Source organism: Polypterus senegalus, chromosome 12 (genome assembly GCF_016835505.1).
Source record: "Polypterus senegalus isolate Bchr_013 chromosome 12, ASM1683550v1, whole genome shotgun sequence".
Taxonomy (NCBI): Eukaryota; Metazoa; Chordata; class Cladistia; order Polypteriformes; family Polypteridae; genus Polypterus; species Polypterus senegalus.
The window spans coordinates 42,964,442-42,985,777 of record NC_053165.1 but is presented as its reverse complement, the minus strand read 5'-3'; the positions used below and the strand labels follow the sequence as shown (position 1 = coordinate 42,985,777).

At 36.7% G+C, this 21,336-nt stretch overlaps 1 protein-coding gene across 1 annotated transcript in view; it reads left to right on the top strand.

The window, feature by feature from the left end:
* Window positions 1-21,336, top strand: part of LOC120540474 (protein bicaudal D homolog 2-like) — a 153,327-nt gene that overhangs the window by 90,785 nt on the left and 41,206 nt on the right. The window contains exon 3 of the mRNA XM_039771312.1: window positions 11,218-11,430. Within this exon, the coding sequence (XP_039627246.1) occupies window positions 11,218-11,430 (213 nt within the window). The remainder of the gene's footprint in view (window positions 1-11,217; window positions 11,431-21,336) is intronic.

Below are 21,336 nucleotides of genomic sequence, written 5' to 3'. Positions count from 1 at the left end.
TTTGATGAAGTGTGTAGGCTTGGGTAGACTTAACATTATACTCTAAAGCATTACTAACATTAAAGAAAAAATGTCACACCACCAGGTACAATGAACAAGCCTTTAACCTGACCTGATTTGGATTATATCCAAACCTGTATTTAACGTGCTGCGTAGAGTTTGTCTACAATTAGTACAAAGAGAAAATAAATAGACTAAAATAAATAGGTGAAAAGACAGAAAATAGTTAGAAGATAAGAGAGCAGCAAACCTCAAATATATTGATCTGAAGTAACTCATTGGTTGCTCCCTGGCATTATGACACATTGAAATGATCACTAAACTAGTATTTCAGGCCAGTTTACCAGTTTAAATGATGCTGGTAAAGCCGTAAGTTGTACCAGATGTCAAAAGTCATTCTTTTTCACACAGGACTTTCTAACAATTGCATATTTTCCAAATATTTTTATTTTTGCATTCTTAACTTTGCTTATTCGGCCTGGACTACAGAAGATGTTAGTTGATGACTATTTTTGTGTATTTTGAATATTGCCTCTTTTTCATATTACTTAAATATTTGACAGAAGCATAAATTCTATAATGGAGAAACAGAGCAGGTGAATGCCATGTTGAACACTTTTGAATATTTAATGCTGTCGGTGAAATCAAAGCTGCAGCATGTGAATGTGAAACCACTTCTCTGCCCAAGCCAACAAGGGTAAAGGCGATCAGAGAACACCAACTTGATATGAAGACTTTTTAACATAATTCCACCTCTTCCTTTTGTTCACCTTGTTGTGCTATCTAATGATTTTGCAACAATGCTTTTTTTTAAGTGCAGTGTTATTTTGTTACTTTAAACACTTGTTCACCTTCTTAAAAATAAAAAGAACTATTTTAATTGCATTAATTTCTGCAACCGTATAGAATAACTACTGTAAATGTTTGGTGTCTTCCTGGGTATAATTTGCATTGCTGATTCTTAGCCTAATGTTTGATAACTGTTGAGAATGTACTTTTTTTTTTACTAATAACCTTATTAATTCATGAGATAACATGAAGTAAACTGACTTTTCAGCAGTCACCCTTAATGCAGAAACTCCTTTGCCTCTCTTGAGCTTTTATGTAAGTTAGATGTAAGTGTATCAGAGAATTGATTTTTTTGTTAATGTGTGTAGTACTTGGACCATAGTAATACCAGTGTATTCGAGTCTATTAACACATGACTTGACATTGCTGTAATAATAATAATTATAAATGTAAAGCTGTCCACAGGACCCAAGAGGAAGAAGGATGGAATTGTAAGATGTGAAGAGCAGGGGTCATTTTCCTATTAAATTTGAGTCATCAGCAAAAGGTTTATTATTTGCATGCGTAAAGCTTCAATAAATGAGTGAGGTAGGTCTACAGTGTAGGCCGTGTAGGTGGGCAGTGAGATGAACATACTATTTATACTTGCTAGGACATTTTGAGAGCACAGCAGTTAATGATGGCTCTTTTAATAAATTCAACATACACTGTAGCTGATTTTTTTTTTTCCAGTGTGATCTCAGAATACTCAGTGTATTTAAACTTTCCCTTCGTAAACCCATTTGCCAGTTAAACTGCCTGGCAACTCTCTTTTCTGACCAATAGTGTCTGTCTTACATGCATCTGAGGTTTAAGTAAATAATTTACTAAGTGTTACTAGTGAAAAGTCAAGCAAAATAACACCTTTTATTGGCTAACTAAAAAGATTACAATTTTCAAGCTTTTGAGGCAATTCAGGCCCCTTCTTCAGGCAAGACGTAAATTATTATTATTGTACTAGCCATGTGCGCCCAACTACGTTGCTCATTTTAAAGTTGTCTGTGAAGGGCTCCCTGTTTAAACGCGGCTGCCAGTCGTGAACTGGGCTCTTCGTAGAACAGCATTATGATTTTTTATAAGGGAAACAAAATTACAAAAGAAAACCCTTGGACATTGATTTGATAGGAACGGCCTACTCGGAATCACAGTCCGTCTCGTTTTCACAACGCTGTCGTTTCCTCTCACAATCTCTTCTCAACCTTTCTCCAATCTCGCAGGTTGCTTTGTGGCAATCCAAAGAGTAAGGCAATATACACGGAGCAATGGTTATAAAAGGGGACACATAGGTATCCAGGCTCTTTAAGGCATAAATAGGGATCACTTCACTGACATGTGAGCAAGCCACGGTACAACTGTGAGACGCGCAGCACTCGCCGGCTACAACATAACAATAATAATTTCCGGAACGTGCTGTTACGTTGTCATTCATTTTACCCACTGTCTTTCTTTCACTCTTATATTACGTAGGCATGTACCTTTTATCTTCGGCAATCTCATTCTCTAACCAGGCCTCAGGAGCTAACCAGCGTAACACTGTCCACCACCCCTTTCGTTATTCCGGCACATTGTTGACATCTGTGAGTAACAACAACGTACTAAACTGGAAGGTGGTCTACACATGCGTGGAATTTGCGGACAAACAAAGATCAAGATCTAAATGAAGATCTCTTTAGTTAATTTAAAGCACAACAATTTGTTTAGTTTGAATGTCTGTGTTTTGAGGTGTGACTGGAGTACTACAGTCTTCAGTAGTATAAGCCTGGAGGAGATTCTTAATGCAATGCCTATGTTTTAGCTGTCTCTCTACTGCCATTTAGTGCTTCTTCTAATTCATTCGCAGACAAACAAAGATCAAGATCCAAATGAAGATTATATATAGAGATTACATCTTACCTGAAGAAGGGGCCTGAGTTGCCTTGAAAGCTTGCATATTGTAATCTTTTTAGTTAGCCAATAAAAGGTGTCATTTTGCTTGACTTTTCACTACATTCATAATGGCTAACACGGTACAACACCCTAGTACTAAGTATTACTGAAAGAAAGCTGAGCAGTAAGAGTGTTGGTGCTATCGCCAAACTGCTCCAGACACCCAAGTCTCAAATCCAAACCTTCCAATTTCCGTTTTGTATATTAATGCATACTGGCTCAAAACACATTCGTATACTTACAGCTGTAATGTAGTAGCAGTGCATTAAATCATACAAAATAATCTACATCATCTCAAAGATTACATTAATTAAATAATCTGAAAGGGAAACAAAAATATTAAGTCCATTAAATTTATAACTGAAGTATTGCCATTTAACGTTGAAGAAAAGAAAATCTGATCAACAGTCTTCCTGAATAAAATAAACCTTCAGGCCCAACAGTCACTTATAACAAACAGAGTCATAGTACTGGCAACCTGTACCATATGAACACAACACACTGTATCAACCCCCCAGACACTGTACAAAATCGCAAGTAATATTCTTCACAGACACATATTACATTCTTTTATCACTGAATCATCACATGACTCCTTATGTCTGGTAGCACTTTCTGTGGTGTTAGAGTAGTAGCTTTTAAATGTTGCAGAGGCACCAAGTGCCACAGCAGGATATTTTGAAAAGAAAAAAAAAAACAGAATAGAGGAGAGTAAGTTCATAACGATTGTAGGGCTTCTGTTTTTGTGCCAATGATTAACAGACAGAGTTGCAATAAGAACAGTTTAATCAACAGCCCTAGTTAGGATACGCTAGGATAAGGTTTGTCACAACAGCAGAAATGGTACTTTGTCTTCAGAGAACATACAGCCAGTTATTGTCTGCATACAAGTGAAAGTGAATATTATGTTTTATATCTATATCACATTAACATATGAAGTGAAAACAGTAACAGTCCCAGTACTGAACCCTGACCAACACCATCACTATTTGTTTCCTTCCCCAAAAATGAATCTAAATTGGATTGGATTCTCAAAAAAGTTGTGAAACTTTTATAAGGTATGGCTATTGTGTTGGAAAATGTATTTTCTACTTAAGCTAGTTATGGTCCGAATACACTACTTAAAACCTTTCTAGCCTTATCCATTAAGTAAGACATACTTTTGACATTCAGTGTAATTTATTTATGGCCCAGCTTCTATCAAAATTATGCATAGTGTTGCTTCCAGTGAAGCAAAATATTCTTGTTGAGGCTTGAGATTGCTATTTTCAGATTCTAGTAGGAGAAGTCTCTTAACTGAACGCAAGGATCCAGTGTCTGTTTCCTGACTCAAATTTTATCCTTTTTCAAAAAAAGAATATCACGGATCTGACATAATGTTACAGTGGCAGGCAAAACCCCCATTTTATGTTTCTGTACATCCCACGACTTTAAAAAAAAAGATGAAATTATTGCTTCTATCCAGCTTCTGATCTGTGAGTGCCATTGTGGCTTTCACCATTTCTATTGAAATGGATGTTAAAAATGTCTTGGTAATTTATCAGAAAATAGGAATTTTGTATGGTCAGTAGCTATCCAGAAGTGTGAATGAGCTGAATGAAGTGAATTTTGTACTCATTTCTGAAGTTGTTTAATGGAGAGAGGATAAAAAAAACATAGTCGCCTCTGTGTTTTACTCTGGTCTGCATGGAGTATTAACATTATTGCTGTCCACTTCTATACATCAAGCACAATTTCCTGTCATATGTCTATTGCAGATAAAATAGAGAAGAAGTCTAGCTTGGGACACAGCAGATGTTGGAAAATGGATAGGAGGACTGATGTTGCTATAGGTTTCTTTTTTCCTTGTTGCCCTGAATTGCACTACAAAGACAGATAAAATAATTAAATGTCTATTTTGAATGATGATTCGTTGTTTAAATCAAAGGAATGCAAAATAAGTAAAACAGAAGTAATAATAGATGCAAGAACACAACACTATTTTAGTAATCATCCCTCAATGTAGAGTAATTTATAGTCCTTTTTTGCAGGAAGAGCTCAGCTGCTTGTTTTCTTCTATGGAGGAGGTGAGGAATCCCAGTAATTCACAAGTGTTGTAGAATGAAAAATCTCAGCCCTGACAAAGTAATTGGGCTAGTAGTAAGATATAGATTCTAGTCTCCTTTTACTGCCTCGGTAGCATCATGTCTATTTTACTGCCTCTTTCCTTTAGTGATCTCTAACTTACTGAAGAATTCATTAAAATTCCCACTTGTATTTGCCATTTGTTGCCATTTTTGTGCTCTTGCCAAGCATAATGGTGTACCTTTACAAATAAGCAACGCTGGTCACTTTGAAAGTCTTATTCAGGTATTTCTGTTTTCAGTTTGTTTGTCATTCCAACTTTGCATTATTCTTATTTTTAGCCATCACCGAAGAACAAATTTGTATCAGAAGAGAGCTTTCTCAGAGTGATTGTTGTCACTCCACGAATCCTTAGACTAAATAGCACACTTTAGTAGCTCTCAGCTTTTGTAGCACCTTCCACAGAATGACATTATTTACAGCCTTAGCCCTTCTTAAAATCCACAAATCATCTGTCGATAGGAAAGACAAACACAAATGACTCGCCCAATATTTGTATAACAGTAAAGAGCTGATCCACTGCTTTGTGTCCAGGGTAGAATCTGCATTGTTCCTCTTGAATCTAAGATTCATCTCTCTGTCTTAACCTTTTGTTACAGAGCATAGGTGCTTTCAGCATTTTCGACCAAATCTTTTCTGCCTCTGCAGCTTTGCCACTAGAGCCTTTTTGATCTTTTTGAAAGAAATGGGTTGTACCCCAAACAATGTTTCTTTGAAGTTTATATCAACCACGTGTATGAGCTACTTAATGAACTTCTTTCAAGAATTCTGCCAGTCAAGATTAACATTTCCAAATCCTTTTTCAGAGCAACCTGGTCAGTGTCTTGTCTAGCCTTCTAGAGTCACAAAATAGTTGCCTGGAGCACCTTTGAGGTCATCAGAAAGTCATTATCCCTTGCCTGTCCAGACTTCATCTACACATAGAATTTAATTTCAGTAACTGGCTGAGATTTTTGCCTAAAGCTATAGTCTAATTGAAAGGTCTTCAGGTCAGACTGTTTACTGACAAAAGCACGCGGGGAAAAAAGGGGGCCAATAAAAGATCATAATGTCAGATTCACACGTTTAGTGAAAGATGAATGCAGTTGATTGGCTGTGCTTTGCATTTCCGGTAGTTGCTGTGGTGAAGAGCAAGCAACTAAATGGAAGGGGAGCAAGGCCAGGTGAATCAGAGGTGGATTCAGATTGTTTTATCATGGTGTGGATGGTAGGAAGAATGGGGTAGGGATTATTCTGAAGGAACAGTATGTCAAGAGTGTTTTTTGGAGGTGACAAGAGTGTCAGACAGAGTAATGATTATGAAGCTGGAAATTGGAGGTGTGATGATGAATGTTGTTAGTGCATATGCCCCACAAGCTGGGTGTCCGATGGATGAGAAGAAAGATTTCTGGAGTGAAATGATAGACAGTGTACCCAAGGCACAGAGAGTGGTGATTGGAGTGGATTTCAATGGACATTTTGGTGAAGGGAACAAAGGGGATGAGGAGGTGATGGGTAGGTATGGTGTCAAGGAGAGGAATGAAGACCAAAAAACAGTGGACAGAGCTGGAGGTAGCAGAGTTGAAGATGTTAAGATTTGCATTGGGTTTGACGAGGATGGACATTAGAGGGTTAGCTCAGGTTGGAAGGTTTGGAGACAAAGTTAGAGAGGTGACATTGTGTTGGTTTGTACATGTGTAGATGAGAGATGCTGGATATGTTAGGAAAAGGATGCCAAGGATAGAGCTGCCAGGCAAAAGAAGGCCTAAAAGAAGGTTTGTGGATGTGGTGAGAGAGGACATGCAGGTAATGGGTATAACAGAGCAAGATGGAGAGGAAAGGTAGATATGGAAGAAGATGATCCACTGCGGCAACGCCTAACGGAAGTAGCTGAAAGAAAAAGCAGCAGCAGCTGTGGTGATGTGTAAGAATTTAGTGGGTACTTAGCAAAAATGAAAAATTACTTCTACAATACAATGTTATATTAGCTTTAGGTTTTGTGCCTTGTGATGACATTCTGCTTTTTAATACTTATAATACATTTAAACATAAAACATATCCTATCAAAAAAGGAAATGAGAAATGTCATGTTCCTGAGTGATGTCTTTGATTTCAGACAATGGGAGAACGTGGAAAAAAATACTACAAATACACTGTTACCCTTTTTTGAGGCTTATTTTAGTATTTTTTTCCACAATTTAAATATGTTAATCAACTAAATAGGCACACTGTGATGATGCAGCACAAGGGCTGCTGTCTCGTAATAAGGAGTCCAGTGGGCACGCAACTGGTGCTTCCTGTGTGGAGTTTGCATGTGGGTCAGCAAGGATTTCCTCCCACAGTCCAAAGACATGCAGGTTAGTTAAACTGGTGATGGTAAATTGTCCCCTAATGTATGTGTACAAGCGTACGTGTGTGTTTGTTCACCCTTCATTGTGCTGTTTGTGATGTAGGTTGATAGATGGTTTTAAAACTTGAATTTATTGCATACGAACAGGATTTTCCTCTTTTACATGCCCGATGGTCACTCCTGTCGTTAAAATGGATCCTCAGTAGTCTGCACTATAGCAATTGAAACGGCAGAGTAAACAGTGATGTCACACATATCCCTGTTGTAAAATATTTCAAAAAACAAAAATGTGATATAGTTCCCTTTGATGAAGCCAAAAAAATAGCAAAAAAACACTACAACTTTCAAATCAGTTAACTAGGTCACACCCAAATGTCATGCTTTATGTACATTTTCTACCTTATTAATGTAAAAGTCACAATAAAAATACATATACATCCATCCATCCATCCATTTTCTAACCCGCTGAATCCGAATAGGGTCACGGGGGTCTGCCGGAGCCAATCCCAGCCAACACAGGGCACAAGGCAGGAACCAATCCTGGGCAGGGTGCCAACCCACCGCAGGACACACACAAACACACCCACATACCAAGCACACACTAGGGCCAATGTAGAATCGCCAATCCACCTAACCTGCATGTCTTTGGATTGTGGGAGGAAACCAAATACATATACAAAGAAAGTTAAAAACACAGTACTTTCTGTCATTTCAATATCATAAATGGTTTTTGTGTCCTTTTTCATAATGATGACTGACTTACAAACCAATTGCCGTCTTCTTAAAGTTTTGTGCTGAATTGGAGCCTGCATTACAAAGACTATCATGCATAAATCACAGAATCCCTTTTCTGTTACAGATTTAGAACAGTCGGGTCTAGATGATGGACGGGCATCAGAATAACACTGATGTGATATTGAAATACGCAATGAAGCAAGATTTTCTGTTCACTTTATCATCCTTCCACCTGGAGTCACTGAAATACCAACACCAAACCAGTCAGCGTAGGACTTACAGATGACTGAAACTTTCTGTAACTTTAAGCAAATTTCAATACCAGGTTCTTATTTTATAAATCCCAACTTTTGTGTAAGATTTGGCTTACACATATTTCCAAGCATAAGTAAGTTTTATACGTGAGGCCCAAGCTCTTGTGGCACCAATAGTATATAGTGCAACTTATTTTGGTGGTTTTAGTTGGATCTGATGAGCAGATATAATTATGTATGCATATATGAAAAGGGCATTTGGATTGTTGTTTTTTTTTATGCAATATACGAGGTGTGGCAGAAAAGTAATGAGACTGATTTTTTATTTACCAAAGTTTTTATTTTTTTCAAACATCAATGTTATCCCCTTCAAAGTAGTTCCCTTGGGCAGCTACACTCCGATGGAGACGTTGTTCCCACTGTTGGTAGCAGCGCTGGAAGTCTTCTACCGGTATGGTCTTCAGCATGTCCGTTACACTCTTTTGGATGTTTTCTAAAGTCCCGAAATGACGTCCTTTGAGGACATTTTTCAGTTTAGGAAAAAGGAAAAGTCACACGGACTAAGGTCAGGTGAATAAGGGGGCTGGGGAACCACAGGAATGCCTTTTGAGGTCAAAAATTCTGTTATGGAGAGGGCAGTTTTTCGGCACCATTTTGGCAGAGAACTTTCGCATGTGCAAATGTTTAGTCAAAATTTGATGAACGGTAAACCTGTTCAAATTCGATTTGTTCACTCAACTTTCTTAATGTTAAACGACGGTCTGATCTCACAAGAGTGTTCACACGTTCGATGTTTTCATTGGTTTTCGAAGTTGAAGTCCTCCCTGAATGGTGTTCATCTTCAACGTGTTTTCTGCCTTCAAAAATGATTTGTGCCAGCGAAAAACTTGAGCTCAGGATAAAGAATGTTCCCCATAGGCCTGTTTTAACTTTTCAAACATCACACTTGCCGTTTAATGGCACAACGTTGCTCCAAATTCCGCTGTTCCATTTTGCGTGACGCACAACCAAAAACACAACTTCGCTAATAGCAGTCACAAAAATCACGTAGTTAACGGAAGGAGTTGAAACTCGCACTGAGCTATGGGAGGGCACTGATACACGGGCTCTATCAAGGACAACAGCGCAGCCAGATCGCTTGCAGTGTTGCCAGTCTCATTACTTTTCTGCCACACCTCGTATAATAGCATATTACATAAATAGCATTGTGCAAATCACATGAATTTATTTTTATGAATTCTACTCGGAAAGAAAATAAAAAATAACCCTATTAAAATATACATATTCTTGTTTAAATAATGCAAACAGTGCAGTCGGTAAGATACTGGACTGTAAGCAGTGAGGTTGTTGCTTCGATCCTCAGTTAATATTCTTTGCTGGGTAATAAGCCACTTGAAGTTCCAGTGAGCAAAAAGTTAAAATATACTTGGGGGAAAAAAAAAATGCCTAATTTAATTAATTGGAAATCACTTTAGAATAATACCCACTATCAAAAATATATAAAATTAGTGTATTATTATAGAGTGGTGTTTGTGGATGTGTGTACACCCTTCTTATTATAAGCCAGCAATACTCTGCAGTATACTGAGTGTACTAGGCAGCAAAGATCATGTCTTAATGGGGAAAATGGCAAAATGTAACAAACTTTTTCAGATTATTTCTCATTTAGGAGATATTTATATGGTCTGAAGGTTTATTTTAGCAGCATTTTCAACATTTGTTGCATTAACTTGGTCACAAATATCCATCTGTTTTTTTTTTTTTTTAATCAGTATTATCACAGAGTTGGAGCCTGCCATCACACCTTTGGGCCCATGGTAGGCACTAGCTCTGGGTAGAACATCAGTCTGTGACATTGCACTGGATGCATTTTTATCGCAAGGACAAGTGCATTAGTAAAAGTATTTGTGTTTCTCAAAGGATACTTGTTAATATTGTACAATACACAGCAAAAGGTATTAATGGTTTAGCTATATACTTTGAAAGAAAGAAGACACTGCATACCATTGTGTTGAATGTGAGAGCTTCTTAACCGAGCTGTTGTGGATTTGATTTTTTAATTTTTTTTACTGTCCGCAGTTTTTGAATTTCTACTCTTAGCAAAAATGCTCGTATAATGCTTACGGAATATTTGGAAGCCATTTTTAGATAATAGAAATAAATAGAACAAATTATGTTATGCTAATATCACAAGAGTTAAATATATAATTTTTCCCCTTGTTTTTATATTACTTGTGATCAGTGTGATATTTCCAGTATTATGATTTTACAGTTACACCTTGGAGTTTGTGCTTTGACTGAATATCTTTTTAACATATATATTCTCTCTGTTCATGTTCTGCTGGGTGGCATTATTTTGTGGCAGTGCAATCTTTTGAACAATGTTGTAATTCAAACAGACTGCTATTTACAGAGGCTAAAGTTGCTTAAATTTAACCTCAACCTGGAGGATATTATTTGGGTTCTCATGTAACAGATATTTGTTTGTTTGGAGACGATCAGGTGTATGAGGTGTGACAATTAAACACCAGTGGCTGTTAAAGACTTGCCTTTCCCTGGAGCATTGATGACATTGTTTGTTAACCATAATTTTGGTCTGTTCTGTAGCAATTTAGTTATTCCCATGTTAATTCCCCATATTGTAATATTTCAGATACATGTGTAAATGTCTCTGTTAGTCACATGGTTGCCCATAATTTCTTGAATTGTTCACACCACCCAAGTGTTTCGAGTACCATGAATAGAAGTCAGAGCAGTCTGCTGTTAGGAACATTTTAGTTTTATATGTTTTTTTAATGTTATTTGCACAGGGCACCTTTCCTGTCTAAGCACTGGTTTCACGTATTTTAAGGGTGGTAACATTGTGGCTGCTAGTAAGTACAGTATGTATTACTAAAGCAACAACCTGGTAAACCAAAATAGCCATTACGAGGAAAAGTCAGAGCTTTCACTGTTTCTGTTTTAATATGAATGGCCTTCTCATATATATTTTATTTTATTTTTTGTTTTGCAAATTTATAGGCATTTGGACAAGTTCATTCTAACCACAAGAAAGTGGCTGCAGATGGAGAAATCCGTGAAGAGTCCTTAATACAGGAGTCTGCATCCAAGGAGGCTTACTATGAACAGAGAGTTTTGGAGCTTCAGACAGAGCTTAAACAGTTGCGTAATGTTCTGGCCAATGCCCAGTCTGAGAATGATCGGCTCACCTCTGTTGTTCAGGAGTTGCGAGAGGTAAGCTGTTAAATGATAAAGTCTTAATTATCTCTGTCCTTGTTTCATTTTGTTTATATTTTATTGATGTTTATTTAATTAAATGGTTAGAACTGTGACAAAGAGTACCTTCTCTCATTTGATGTTTTAACTCCTTTTTGTTATATTGCAGTTTTACACTAAAATGTATATATTTTTTTTTAATCTGTGGAAAATATACATTCATCATGTAGGTCTTTTTTTAAAAATCACCAAATATTTTATATGTCAGAACAGAAAATGTATTGTGAAGACCTAAGAGCTACTGTGAAAAAAATAGGCAGTTTAAAAAAGGTTTTTGAGTGTTTAAAGTTCTTAGGATCACAGTTATGTGTGTTATTGATAAATAAATGATTTCAGACTCTTCTAAATATTTCCAAAGAGACCTTCCTCCTATACTAAATAATTAGGTAAGAACAACCATAGGAATAGTCATAGGAATGACTAAGTAGCAGTTACCCTCCTGACTAAACTATTGAGATCTGTGACTGAGCTGCAAGAACCTGATCAGAAGAAGTCATTTCATGGGTATAGCCTTTCTGATATTGTTTAAGAAGGGAACTTGTTCTTTGAATATGGGCAAGGATTTACAGACTAAAATATAGCAAAATATTTTCTGCTGTCATGAAACTGAAATTAAAAAGATTATCCTGTATGAATCTAAGCATCACGTCTGATATATATCTTAAAGGAATGATATAGAATCATCATATTATAGGACAGTTTTCCAGCAAAAAGGACTCAAACAGTTGTCAGGACAGAGGAATAAATGAGAAACGCCCAATTGCAGGTGAATAGTTTAGGAAGACTGATCTCTATTTGCAAAAGGATATTGACTAAATCTCTAAATAGAAAACATATTGGCCCTGGATTTTCAATGAGTTTAAGGTACGCTTTCTGTTTAAATAGACAGATAAATCAAAACCCGATATATTTTCATCAAATAACAGTCATCTTTCAATATTGTGGCTGCTAACACAATAAAAGTGAAAGTTGCTATATTACAAACAAGTGCAGTATATCTTCATGATACTTAAAGAGGATGAAGAATGGTAGTGAAAATGTGGTAAAGATAAACAGCAAAAATCCTTTGGTCTTTTTCAAAGTAACAGAAAATATATGACTTTTTCCTCAATTGTGAACGAGATCCCCGTCATAATATTCCATCCTTCAAAACAAATGACATATATTTCTTTCCATTGCTTACTTAGTTTTATACTTGGTCAGGTTTTAATTGATTTTTCAGAAAAATACTGCCATTGATATACCAGAAGAATGTAATTTTTCTCTTGTGTATAATGTATCATAATGCAGTATAGTGTAGTACCAAATGTACACAAGCATTACGAAGGAAGAGTCTTCACCTGCTTTCCATGTAAAGTCTGCTTTGTTAGGTATGGCAAGGTTTATGGAACGACCTTGTCCCAAAGGGCCCAATGAGACTAGGAAGCAGGAAACCACCACTTTCCATGGTCCATGAAATCCTGCTGTTGTATGTTATCAAGCTTCTGTTCCAAACAGGGATTCAGTTGACATCTCCAAGTTTGTTTTTTTTTTTTGGTATTATATGGAAAAAAAATCTATACACTATATTAGTTTTTCTGCAGTAGCATTATTGCTACTTATGATTCTAACGCCTATTTATTTGCTGTTAACAGGACTGGTGGTTCTCTGCAAAACGTGTATTTAGCTAGTTCAGATGTGGCAGGTGGATTCATTACATACAGTATGTCCAATTTTTTTTTTGATGCTCCCTTGACTGCACCAGGTTTGTTTGTCATTTCAGTCTTCTAATAGTAAGCTCTGAAACAAAAGCTACACTGCTTACTCTGTAAGGTCCAGTGAAAAGCCAAGATGAGCTGTGTCAAAACATTAAGCCTTTGATCATATTTTTGGAATGTGTTTGTGGAACTCTTTTTCACCATTCAAGTATAGACTAAAGGTGATATACAGTACCTCTTACCTGCATAATTCTGTTTTTACTCTGATATTTATGCCTTTGTTTATAATACAGAAAACCTAAACTCAAATAAACCCAAAAGTAACATCCTTCCATCACCTCAGGTCAATTTCAGCTAAATGGTATTTCAGTACTAAATTAGTACAATGTAAAAATGTGCGGCAAATCTCAAGAAATATGTCATTTTAATGTAAACAAATAATTTTCTTAACAATTTTGCATATTTAGCACTAGGTACATAGTAATAAATAAAAGCCACAACTGCATTACGAGTACAGTAGTCCTTTATTTTGAATACTTGATAAAAAACTTGATGTTCCCTAATTTGATCTTTGCAACATAACTGTACATTTGAATAACTCCTTAGAAATCCTCCAGTAGTAACAATATGTGAAGTTGTGTTCTTTGTTTAATGACTTCCAAATGTTAAGTGCCAGTTCATGTCCAAAATGCAGACTTATTGGGCATTCTTAAAAATGGACACATGAACTATACAATTAAAATAACAAAAAATGCAGTTTGACATTTAGTGTATTTCTATTTTAGGATAAGCAAGATAGAATTATTTATAGGTAGAGAGATATGTTAATCATTGTGGGCTGCATCAGGAGTGGGCAGGAGGAGGAGTACAGAAAGTTAATCAAAGACTTTGTTAAATGGTGCGACTCAAACCACTTACACCTTAACACCAGCAAGACCAAGGAGCTGGTGGTGGATTTTAGGAGGCCCAGGCCCCTCATGGACCCTGTGATCATCAGAGGTGACTGTGTGCAGAGGGTGCAGACCTATAAATATCTGGGAGTGCCGCTGGATGATAAATTGGACTGGACTGCCAATACTGATGCTCTATGCAAGAAAGGTCAGAGCAGACTATACTTTCTGAGAAGGTTGGCATCCTTCAACATCTGCAGTAAGATGCTGCAGATGTTCTACCAGACGGTTGTGGCAAGTGCCCTCTTCTACGCGGTGGTAAGCTGGGGTGGCAGCATAAAGATGAAAGACGCCTCACGCCTGGACAAAGTTGTTAAGAAGGCAGGCTCTATTGTAGGATTAATGTTGGACAGTTTAACATCTGTGGCAGAGCGACGGGCATTAAGTAAACTCCTGTCAATCATGGAGAATTCACTGCATCCACTTAACAGTGTCATCTCCAGACAGAGGAGTAGCTTCAGTGACAGACTTTTGTCACTGTCCTGCTCCACTGACAGACTGAGGAGATCGTTCCTCCCCCACACTATGCGACTCTTCAATTCCACCCGGGGGAGTAAATGCTAATATTAATTTTATTTTCATTTTATTTTATTACTATTTAATTTAATATTGTTTCTTTGTATCAGTATACTGCTGCTGGATTATGTGAATTTCCCCTTGGGATTAATAAAGTGAGTGTCTGTCTGTCTGTCTGTCTGTCTGTCTGTCTGTCTGTCTGTCTGTCTGTCTGTCTGTCTATCTATCTATCTATCTATCTGTCTATCTATCTATCTATCTATCTATCTATTCCCTTGTTCATAGTGTGGCTAAGCAGCACATTTAACTGAGCAGGAGGGAAGGCTTGCAAGGGATGTCCTAGATTATGTCATATTCTGCTTTACTGAATATCTTATTAGTTTATTGGTTAATATTTAGAATAGTGAAATTAAATGTTTATTCCATGCTCCCTTAAATATACCGATACATAATTAAATGAAACAGCAACCATATATTGTAGCAGTTAACAGTAATGCATGTTGAAACAAAGACAAAATTGAAAATTGGTGTTGGCAGTAAAAGTAGCACCAGTATTGGTCTTTCAAGGCATTTTGGGAACAGTGTCTTTTGTATTTCCACTCTAATGGAGACTTGCTTTGATTTCTTTTTTTAATAGCAATTTGTTAAATGAAACAAAACCTGTTATTAAATGGTTAAAGTGAGAGTAAGGGAAGAAGAAAGGCATGATAATACTTTTACTAGTTAACATAAAATTGAAATAAAAAATGTAAAAACAGTGAGGGTAGTCTTTGAGAACCCCAAAATTTATAAGAAAACTTTCTAGTGTGTAGTTCATAAATTACCACACATTGCAAGTTTAATCTTCTTCCCTGTCAATAATAATCATTTGACCTGATAATGTTTTTAATGTGTTATTAGAGCTAAAATTAATCCAAATGATGGTTTAAGCTTAATTTAATGTATTTATTTATTTTAACATATACATGCCCCACAATTGATAAGGTTTTTAACATGAATGCTGCTAAATACCTCTGTCAAAAATTGTTTGCAGCTATCTGAGGAATGTTGAGGATGCTGAGGAATGCACAACTTTATGTGTAATATGGGATGTTCTTTAGATGGTATAACTCAAGTAGGTAATATTAGCAACCTGTGTTTCCTTCCTTCTATTAAAAAAATAATCTCTCTAAATTACTTAGTGTTATAGAGTTCCTTTCATGCTGTGCTCCACAATTGATGCGTATGAGGTATTACATAATTGCAAGACCCAGAGCTGTGTGTACAAAATAATAATGATGAAAAATTGTCTTTGTGCTGTTATGTCTGTTATATCTACCAAGGGTAAAGATGGGCACAGTAAGAGTGGTAGTATTTGATCAGAAAGTGGCTGAAAGAATAAAGTAGTCTTAGTAATACCTCTTAGCACACTGAGATGGAGAGGAATGAGCCAGTGCCTAAATGTGGTCTAGAACAGTGTGACTGTCACACCCGACTCACCAAAAGGGAATCCTCTAGTACTGAACCAACCTTCTCAGGTGATCACACTCAATTCACCAAGGAAAATGGTCTGAACATACACCAGAATTATTAAAAAGGAAAAAATAAATAAATAAAAAGAGAGACACATTTTGATTTGGCAGATACATTCACAGTGAAGCATTATGCAGGCGCATTGCCATTGGTATAAAGGAGTCCCAGGAGTGTTTCATGACACAATTCTGCTGAATGATTCGTTGGCGGAAAATACTTATTGTTCATGTGTCAGAGAGAGGATGTGCAGCATTGCTCATAATGGGACTAGTTTTGTTTCTAATCTGTCCTTTGCTACTACCTCCAGAGGGCCAAGAGTGCATCGTATAACTGAGCCAGCCTTTTTAATTAGTTTGTTGATTCAGTGGGCATCTCTTGAAGTGATTTTACCGGCATAGCACACCACAGCATAAAAAAATCATACTGGCTATATTGTAAGACCAGTTCAGCCTGTCTTTGATGTGGATTCCTAAGTATTTGTAGCAGTGAAACACCTTTGCATCCACTCCATGAATAGTGGCTGGGCATAGACATTCTTTGCTGTGGTGAAAGTCAATAGCTAGATTTTGCTCTGTTAAGTTCCAGGTAATTCTTTCTGCAACAAGAAATAAAGTTCTCCGCACTGTCTCATTTCCCTTATCGATACACCCCATACATGCAGAATCTATGGAGAATTTCTGCAAGTGACATGACATGGTGTTATATTTATAGTCTTGAGATGTACAGAGTGAAGAGAAAAGTAGACAGGACTGGTGGTGCTCCAGTGTTGTTCACATCAGTATCTTAGACACAGTTCTTGAGCCATGTATAGTGACTTAGTGATATTTCACTATGGTTCTTCTTTGTATTGATAGTAGCCCTTCAATTATTATCATTGTCAGGGGTCAATGTCTGGATGGCGTATCCTTCATAAAACCGTCCACATGACCCTCTAGTGGTTCATAACCATGATAACCACAGAAGCAAGTAAGAGACAGCACTTTTGAAAAGTTCAAGTGCACTATGCAAAAATCAATAAACACTTTAAAATTCCTTTTAAAATTCTTCAAGGCATCAGGTTAGTCTCTTTAGCAAGATAAGTACAACTCTCACTCTGTCTGTCTGTGTTTCTTTCTCTCTCTCTAGCTCACCCAGGTGGGTCCTGCCTGCCATCTGTGGTCTTGGCCAAGATACACCTACCTGGCCCTCCATCATCCCATAGGCCATATCATGCTACCAGTAACATTAATGGGGACACACCTCACAGCACCATTGCCTTCGCTCCCTTGCAGTGGCCCAACCATCCTGCCTCCACTTCTCATCCACGCTTGCTGGCACCACTGACCTTGCCTTGATGCTCTCTCTCTGCTTATCTTCCATCCTTTCCTTCTCCCTTAGTGCTCAGTCAGTCTTTTTAAGTATTCACGGGAAAAGGTACTTAAGTAAGTGTCATGGAGTGCCAACAAAGCAGTTGGCTAGACTGTGCATATTTGCACATGAATGTGCAATCCACTGAACACCTCACTAACTTCCCCTTAGCTGCTTCACATATGCTACAAAACACCTGTACCACCATGGACCTCACCTTGTGACAATCATATTGGCTCCTTAGTAATGAACGTATGTAGTCGGACCTAAGATCAATACACAAATAACCAAATGATTTAAACAAACCGAATCTGTCCAATTTTAATTTGTCTGAAATTCTTAAAGTGCTAACAAAGTCCAGGTTGCTTATGCTTTCCAGAAAATCTAAATTAACTAAATATAGTCCGCGTATAAAACTATAAAGCTCTTAGAACATTAAGCTGCTGAAAGACACTCAGGTCTAACTAAAAAAGATGCTAAATCTCACAAAATTCTGTTACAAACATAAATAGACTGCTAGGAAGAGCCTGCAAATTGTAGCAATTTTTTTTAAACTTTGCCAACATTTACCTTTCTTTAGTTGGTGCACCATATGGTAATTTCACTCTGAGATGCAGATATACTCTTAAAAGGCCCATGCAAAGGGTTTTGCATCATTTTCACGCAGGTTCCAAACAACATACATGATCTTTCCAAGACAGCAGAGTGAATAGCATTCACTGCTGAAAATCCATTTCAGATTAAACAAGTGTAATCTTCAGGTCATACCAACCGAGCAAGAAAAATATTATTTTATTACTAGTATGGCCCTGAAAGCAGAGATTCTGGCTATATGAAACAAAAACTTTCCCTTGCAGATTACACATAAAGATCTCGTATTCATGCCATCATCTTTCTCTCAGTCCTACCAATAAATGAGCCTAGCAGTAGGGTCTAAATTATGGGGAAACTAACACATTATCATATCTGAACTTTTAATTTTTTTATCTGAGCTTAATGCAAAATTGAGTCAGCCTGTTGACCGTCTTTGCTAATCATTAAAAGCACCCTTGTATTATAGATAAACAGTGATATACATGCTAGTGAGATTTGGTTTGTTTATTAAAGGCTTAATTTCCTAGCCTTTGTTGTAAAGATAGTGCTTCTGTTTTCTAGTGATTTAAATACCCTAAGATAGTTGTATCATTTAGTTAAATTAGTTTTTTTTTAACTCAAACTAGATGAGTTCAGGCATTGCTAAAAGGAAGTGAACCAGGATATAATAGTCTGTCCAGCAACATAATTTCAGAGACATAACAACTTATGCCACAACTTAAAGACCTAAATATGATTTGGCATAATAGGATAATCTTCTTAAATTATTGGACATCTCATTATTGTATAAGTCTGAAGTCTGATCATTTTGTAAGCTTCAAGGGTAAGTTATAAATATACATCGCTCATATTTAGTTCCTGATGACTGTTCCGGCTGAAGTTTTCGGTCTTGTGTATGGTTAAAATCGTCTTCAGTGTCCCAGTTGGATTCATTTATCCTTAGTAACAGGTTGAATGAATGTATGGATGGATGGATTAAGCACTGTTTTTATTGATACCTTTATTGATGGAAGAAGTAAGTTCATATGACTTGTTTTTCTTCTAAATTATTTGCAACCTATTTTTTTGAGTGTATGCAATATGTGTAATACAATTTTACACATGCTTATGTATCACTTTATTTTTTGATATAATACTTCTAAAAAAAAAAAGTAAGCAATTAGTATGTTTCATAGATCATCAAGCAGTAGAATAAACAGCTGTATTGTAAAAAAACAAACATACTGTGGCAAGCATAGAAAATCTACCATTGTTCAGTTTCTTCCCAACCTCCATATTGTCTTTTAAAGAACAGGCATTTAGACAGTATGATCCTTGGTGTCAGTCTGAAACTCTCCTTTGTAATTCTGTTCTTTGCAAACATATGAAAGTATTATTAAAAGAATGAAGATTTGTCATTTTAATTCAAAGCAGATGAGTTTGAATAAATGACTGTTAGGGTAATAGTGCCAGTGTTGTCTTGAGGTTAGCAGTAAGTTCTCACATGGCTAATGTGGCTACATGATAAGCCATGTTGAGGACAATCTTTCTGAAGTAAATAATTGGATAGGAGTTTATGAAGGAGCAGTGACCTGAGGCTTACCTTTTAGACTGATTTAAGCTGTCTGCAGATGATGATGGGTTTTTTCACTCCAGCACATCTTGGAGCTATAAAAGTTTTGCCAAAGTTCTTAAAACATATTGCCTTTTTCTTTTGGTAGAACACTTTTCTGCTAATATAGTAAATGCTTTTCAACATTTTTATGAAAAAATGTATTTTAAAAAGATTCAGTAAATTTGGTGTAATTTGGTAAAAATATGCCTCATTTTTTTTACTTGCTAATAATCCTTGGTGTATCTTTATAATAATTTCTGCATGCATCTTTTAGCCAGGAAAAGTCCTTTACTAAGCATACTTTTATTTCCTTTATTTTTCATCTTATTCTCAAACCCATTTAATGCAAATCAGAGTCGGGAGGTTCATTGTCCATTCATTGCAGCACCAGGAGCAAGGCAGCGAAAAAATCTTAGGCAGTGCAGCAGCCCATTGCTTCACTCACACAAGGGCCTGTTTAGATTCATTAGCTAATCTGACCTGCGTGGTATTGAGTATGTAGGAGGAAAACCCACACAGACATGAGCAAAATGTACAAAAACCCCTTATGGCAGTGCCTTGGTGCAAAATTCAAACACTGGATGTTGAAATCATGAGGCATTAATGCTGCTCTTTTCACCAACGGTTTTAGAGTTTTACTGAAATGTATTTGTTTTCTTTTAATTCCAAAGTGAGTAAGTGTTTTGTTGCAGGGCAAATGAAGACCGTGCTTGGAAGTGAAACTGCAAAAATGCTGTTTCCAGCTGATAGATTATCTTGCTGGCTTTCTTGTTAATCTACATTATTTGTCTCTATGCAATATTATCAGATTTGCAAATATGAGAGCTTAAAATAAAATGCAAAGAACAGTATACAGTAGATCAAAGAAAATATTTATGTGGTAAAAAAAAAAAAGGGATACATTATTCAAAAGCTGTACACAGTACATGGCAAGTACTTGATTAATAAAGTTACTGTCAAGTTGGATAATTTCACTTTTTTTTCTAGCATTCACCTAAATAAAATTAATAGAGCTTACAACACTGTCTTTAAAATTCTTTCATATCATTTCTTGTGTGTTTGATTTCTATACTAACAAAATTCTTAAAGTGTCAAACATTTTAGTTGCAGATTCCAGTTGCACTACGTCAGTCACCCACTCAGCCCTATTACAAGCGCTCTGAAATGTTTCACCTCAGTGACAATTCTAGCAAAATACCACAATCAGGTAATAGTTAGTCTGTCAATATCACTCCTCAGAAGAGAAGTCAAGCAAAATGACACCGTTAATTGGCTAACTAAAAAGATTACAATGTGCAAGCTTTCAAGGCAACTGAGGCCCCTAGGACATCTTGACTATACATTGTTCTCCTCTCTTGCTAAATGAATCTTAGCCTGAAGAGATCTATTAATCTATACATATAAAGGAGAGTTGGGATCCGAGAGACTGTGTTTGTGTGTTTGTGGAGGGATCGAGAGTTAAGGCGGGTGGGGAGTCACGTGATCATCTCCCGTCCCATTCACGTCATTTCAGTCACTTCATTACCACGTCAGCTGCGGAGCTCAGCACAGAGCGAAATGAAGTGAATGAAATGACGTGAATGGGAGGGGAGATGATCACGTGACTCCCCCACCCGCCTTAACTCTCGATCCCTCCACAAACACACAAACACAA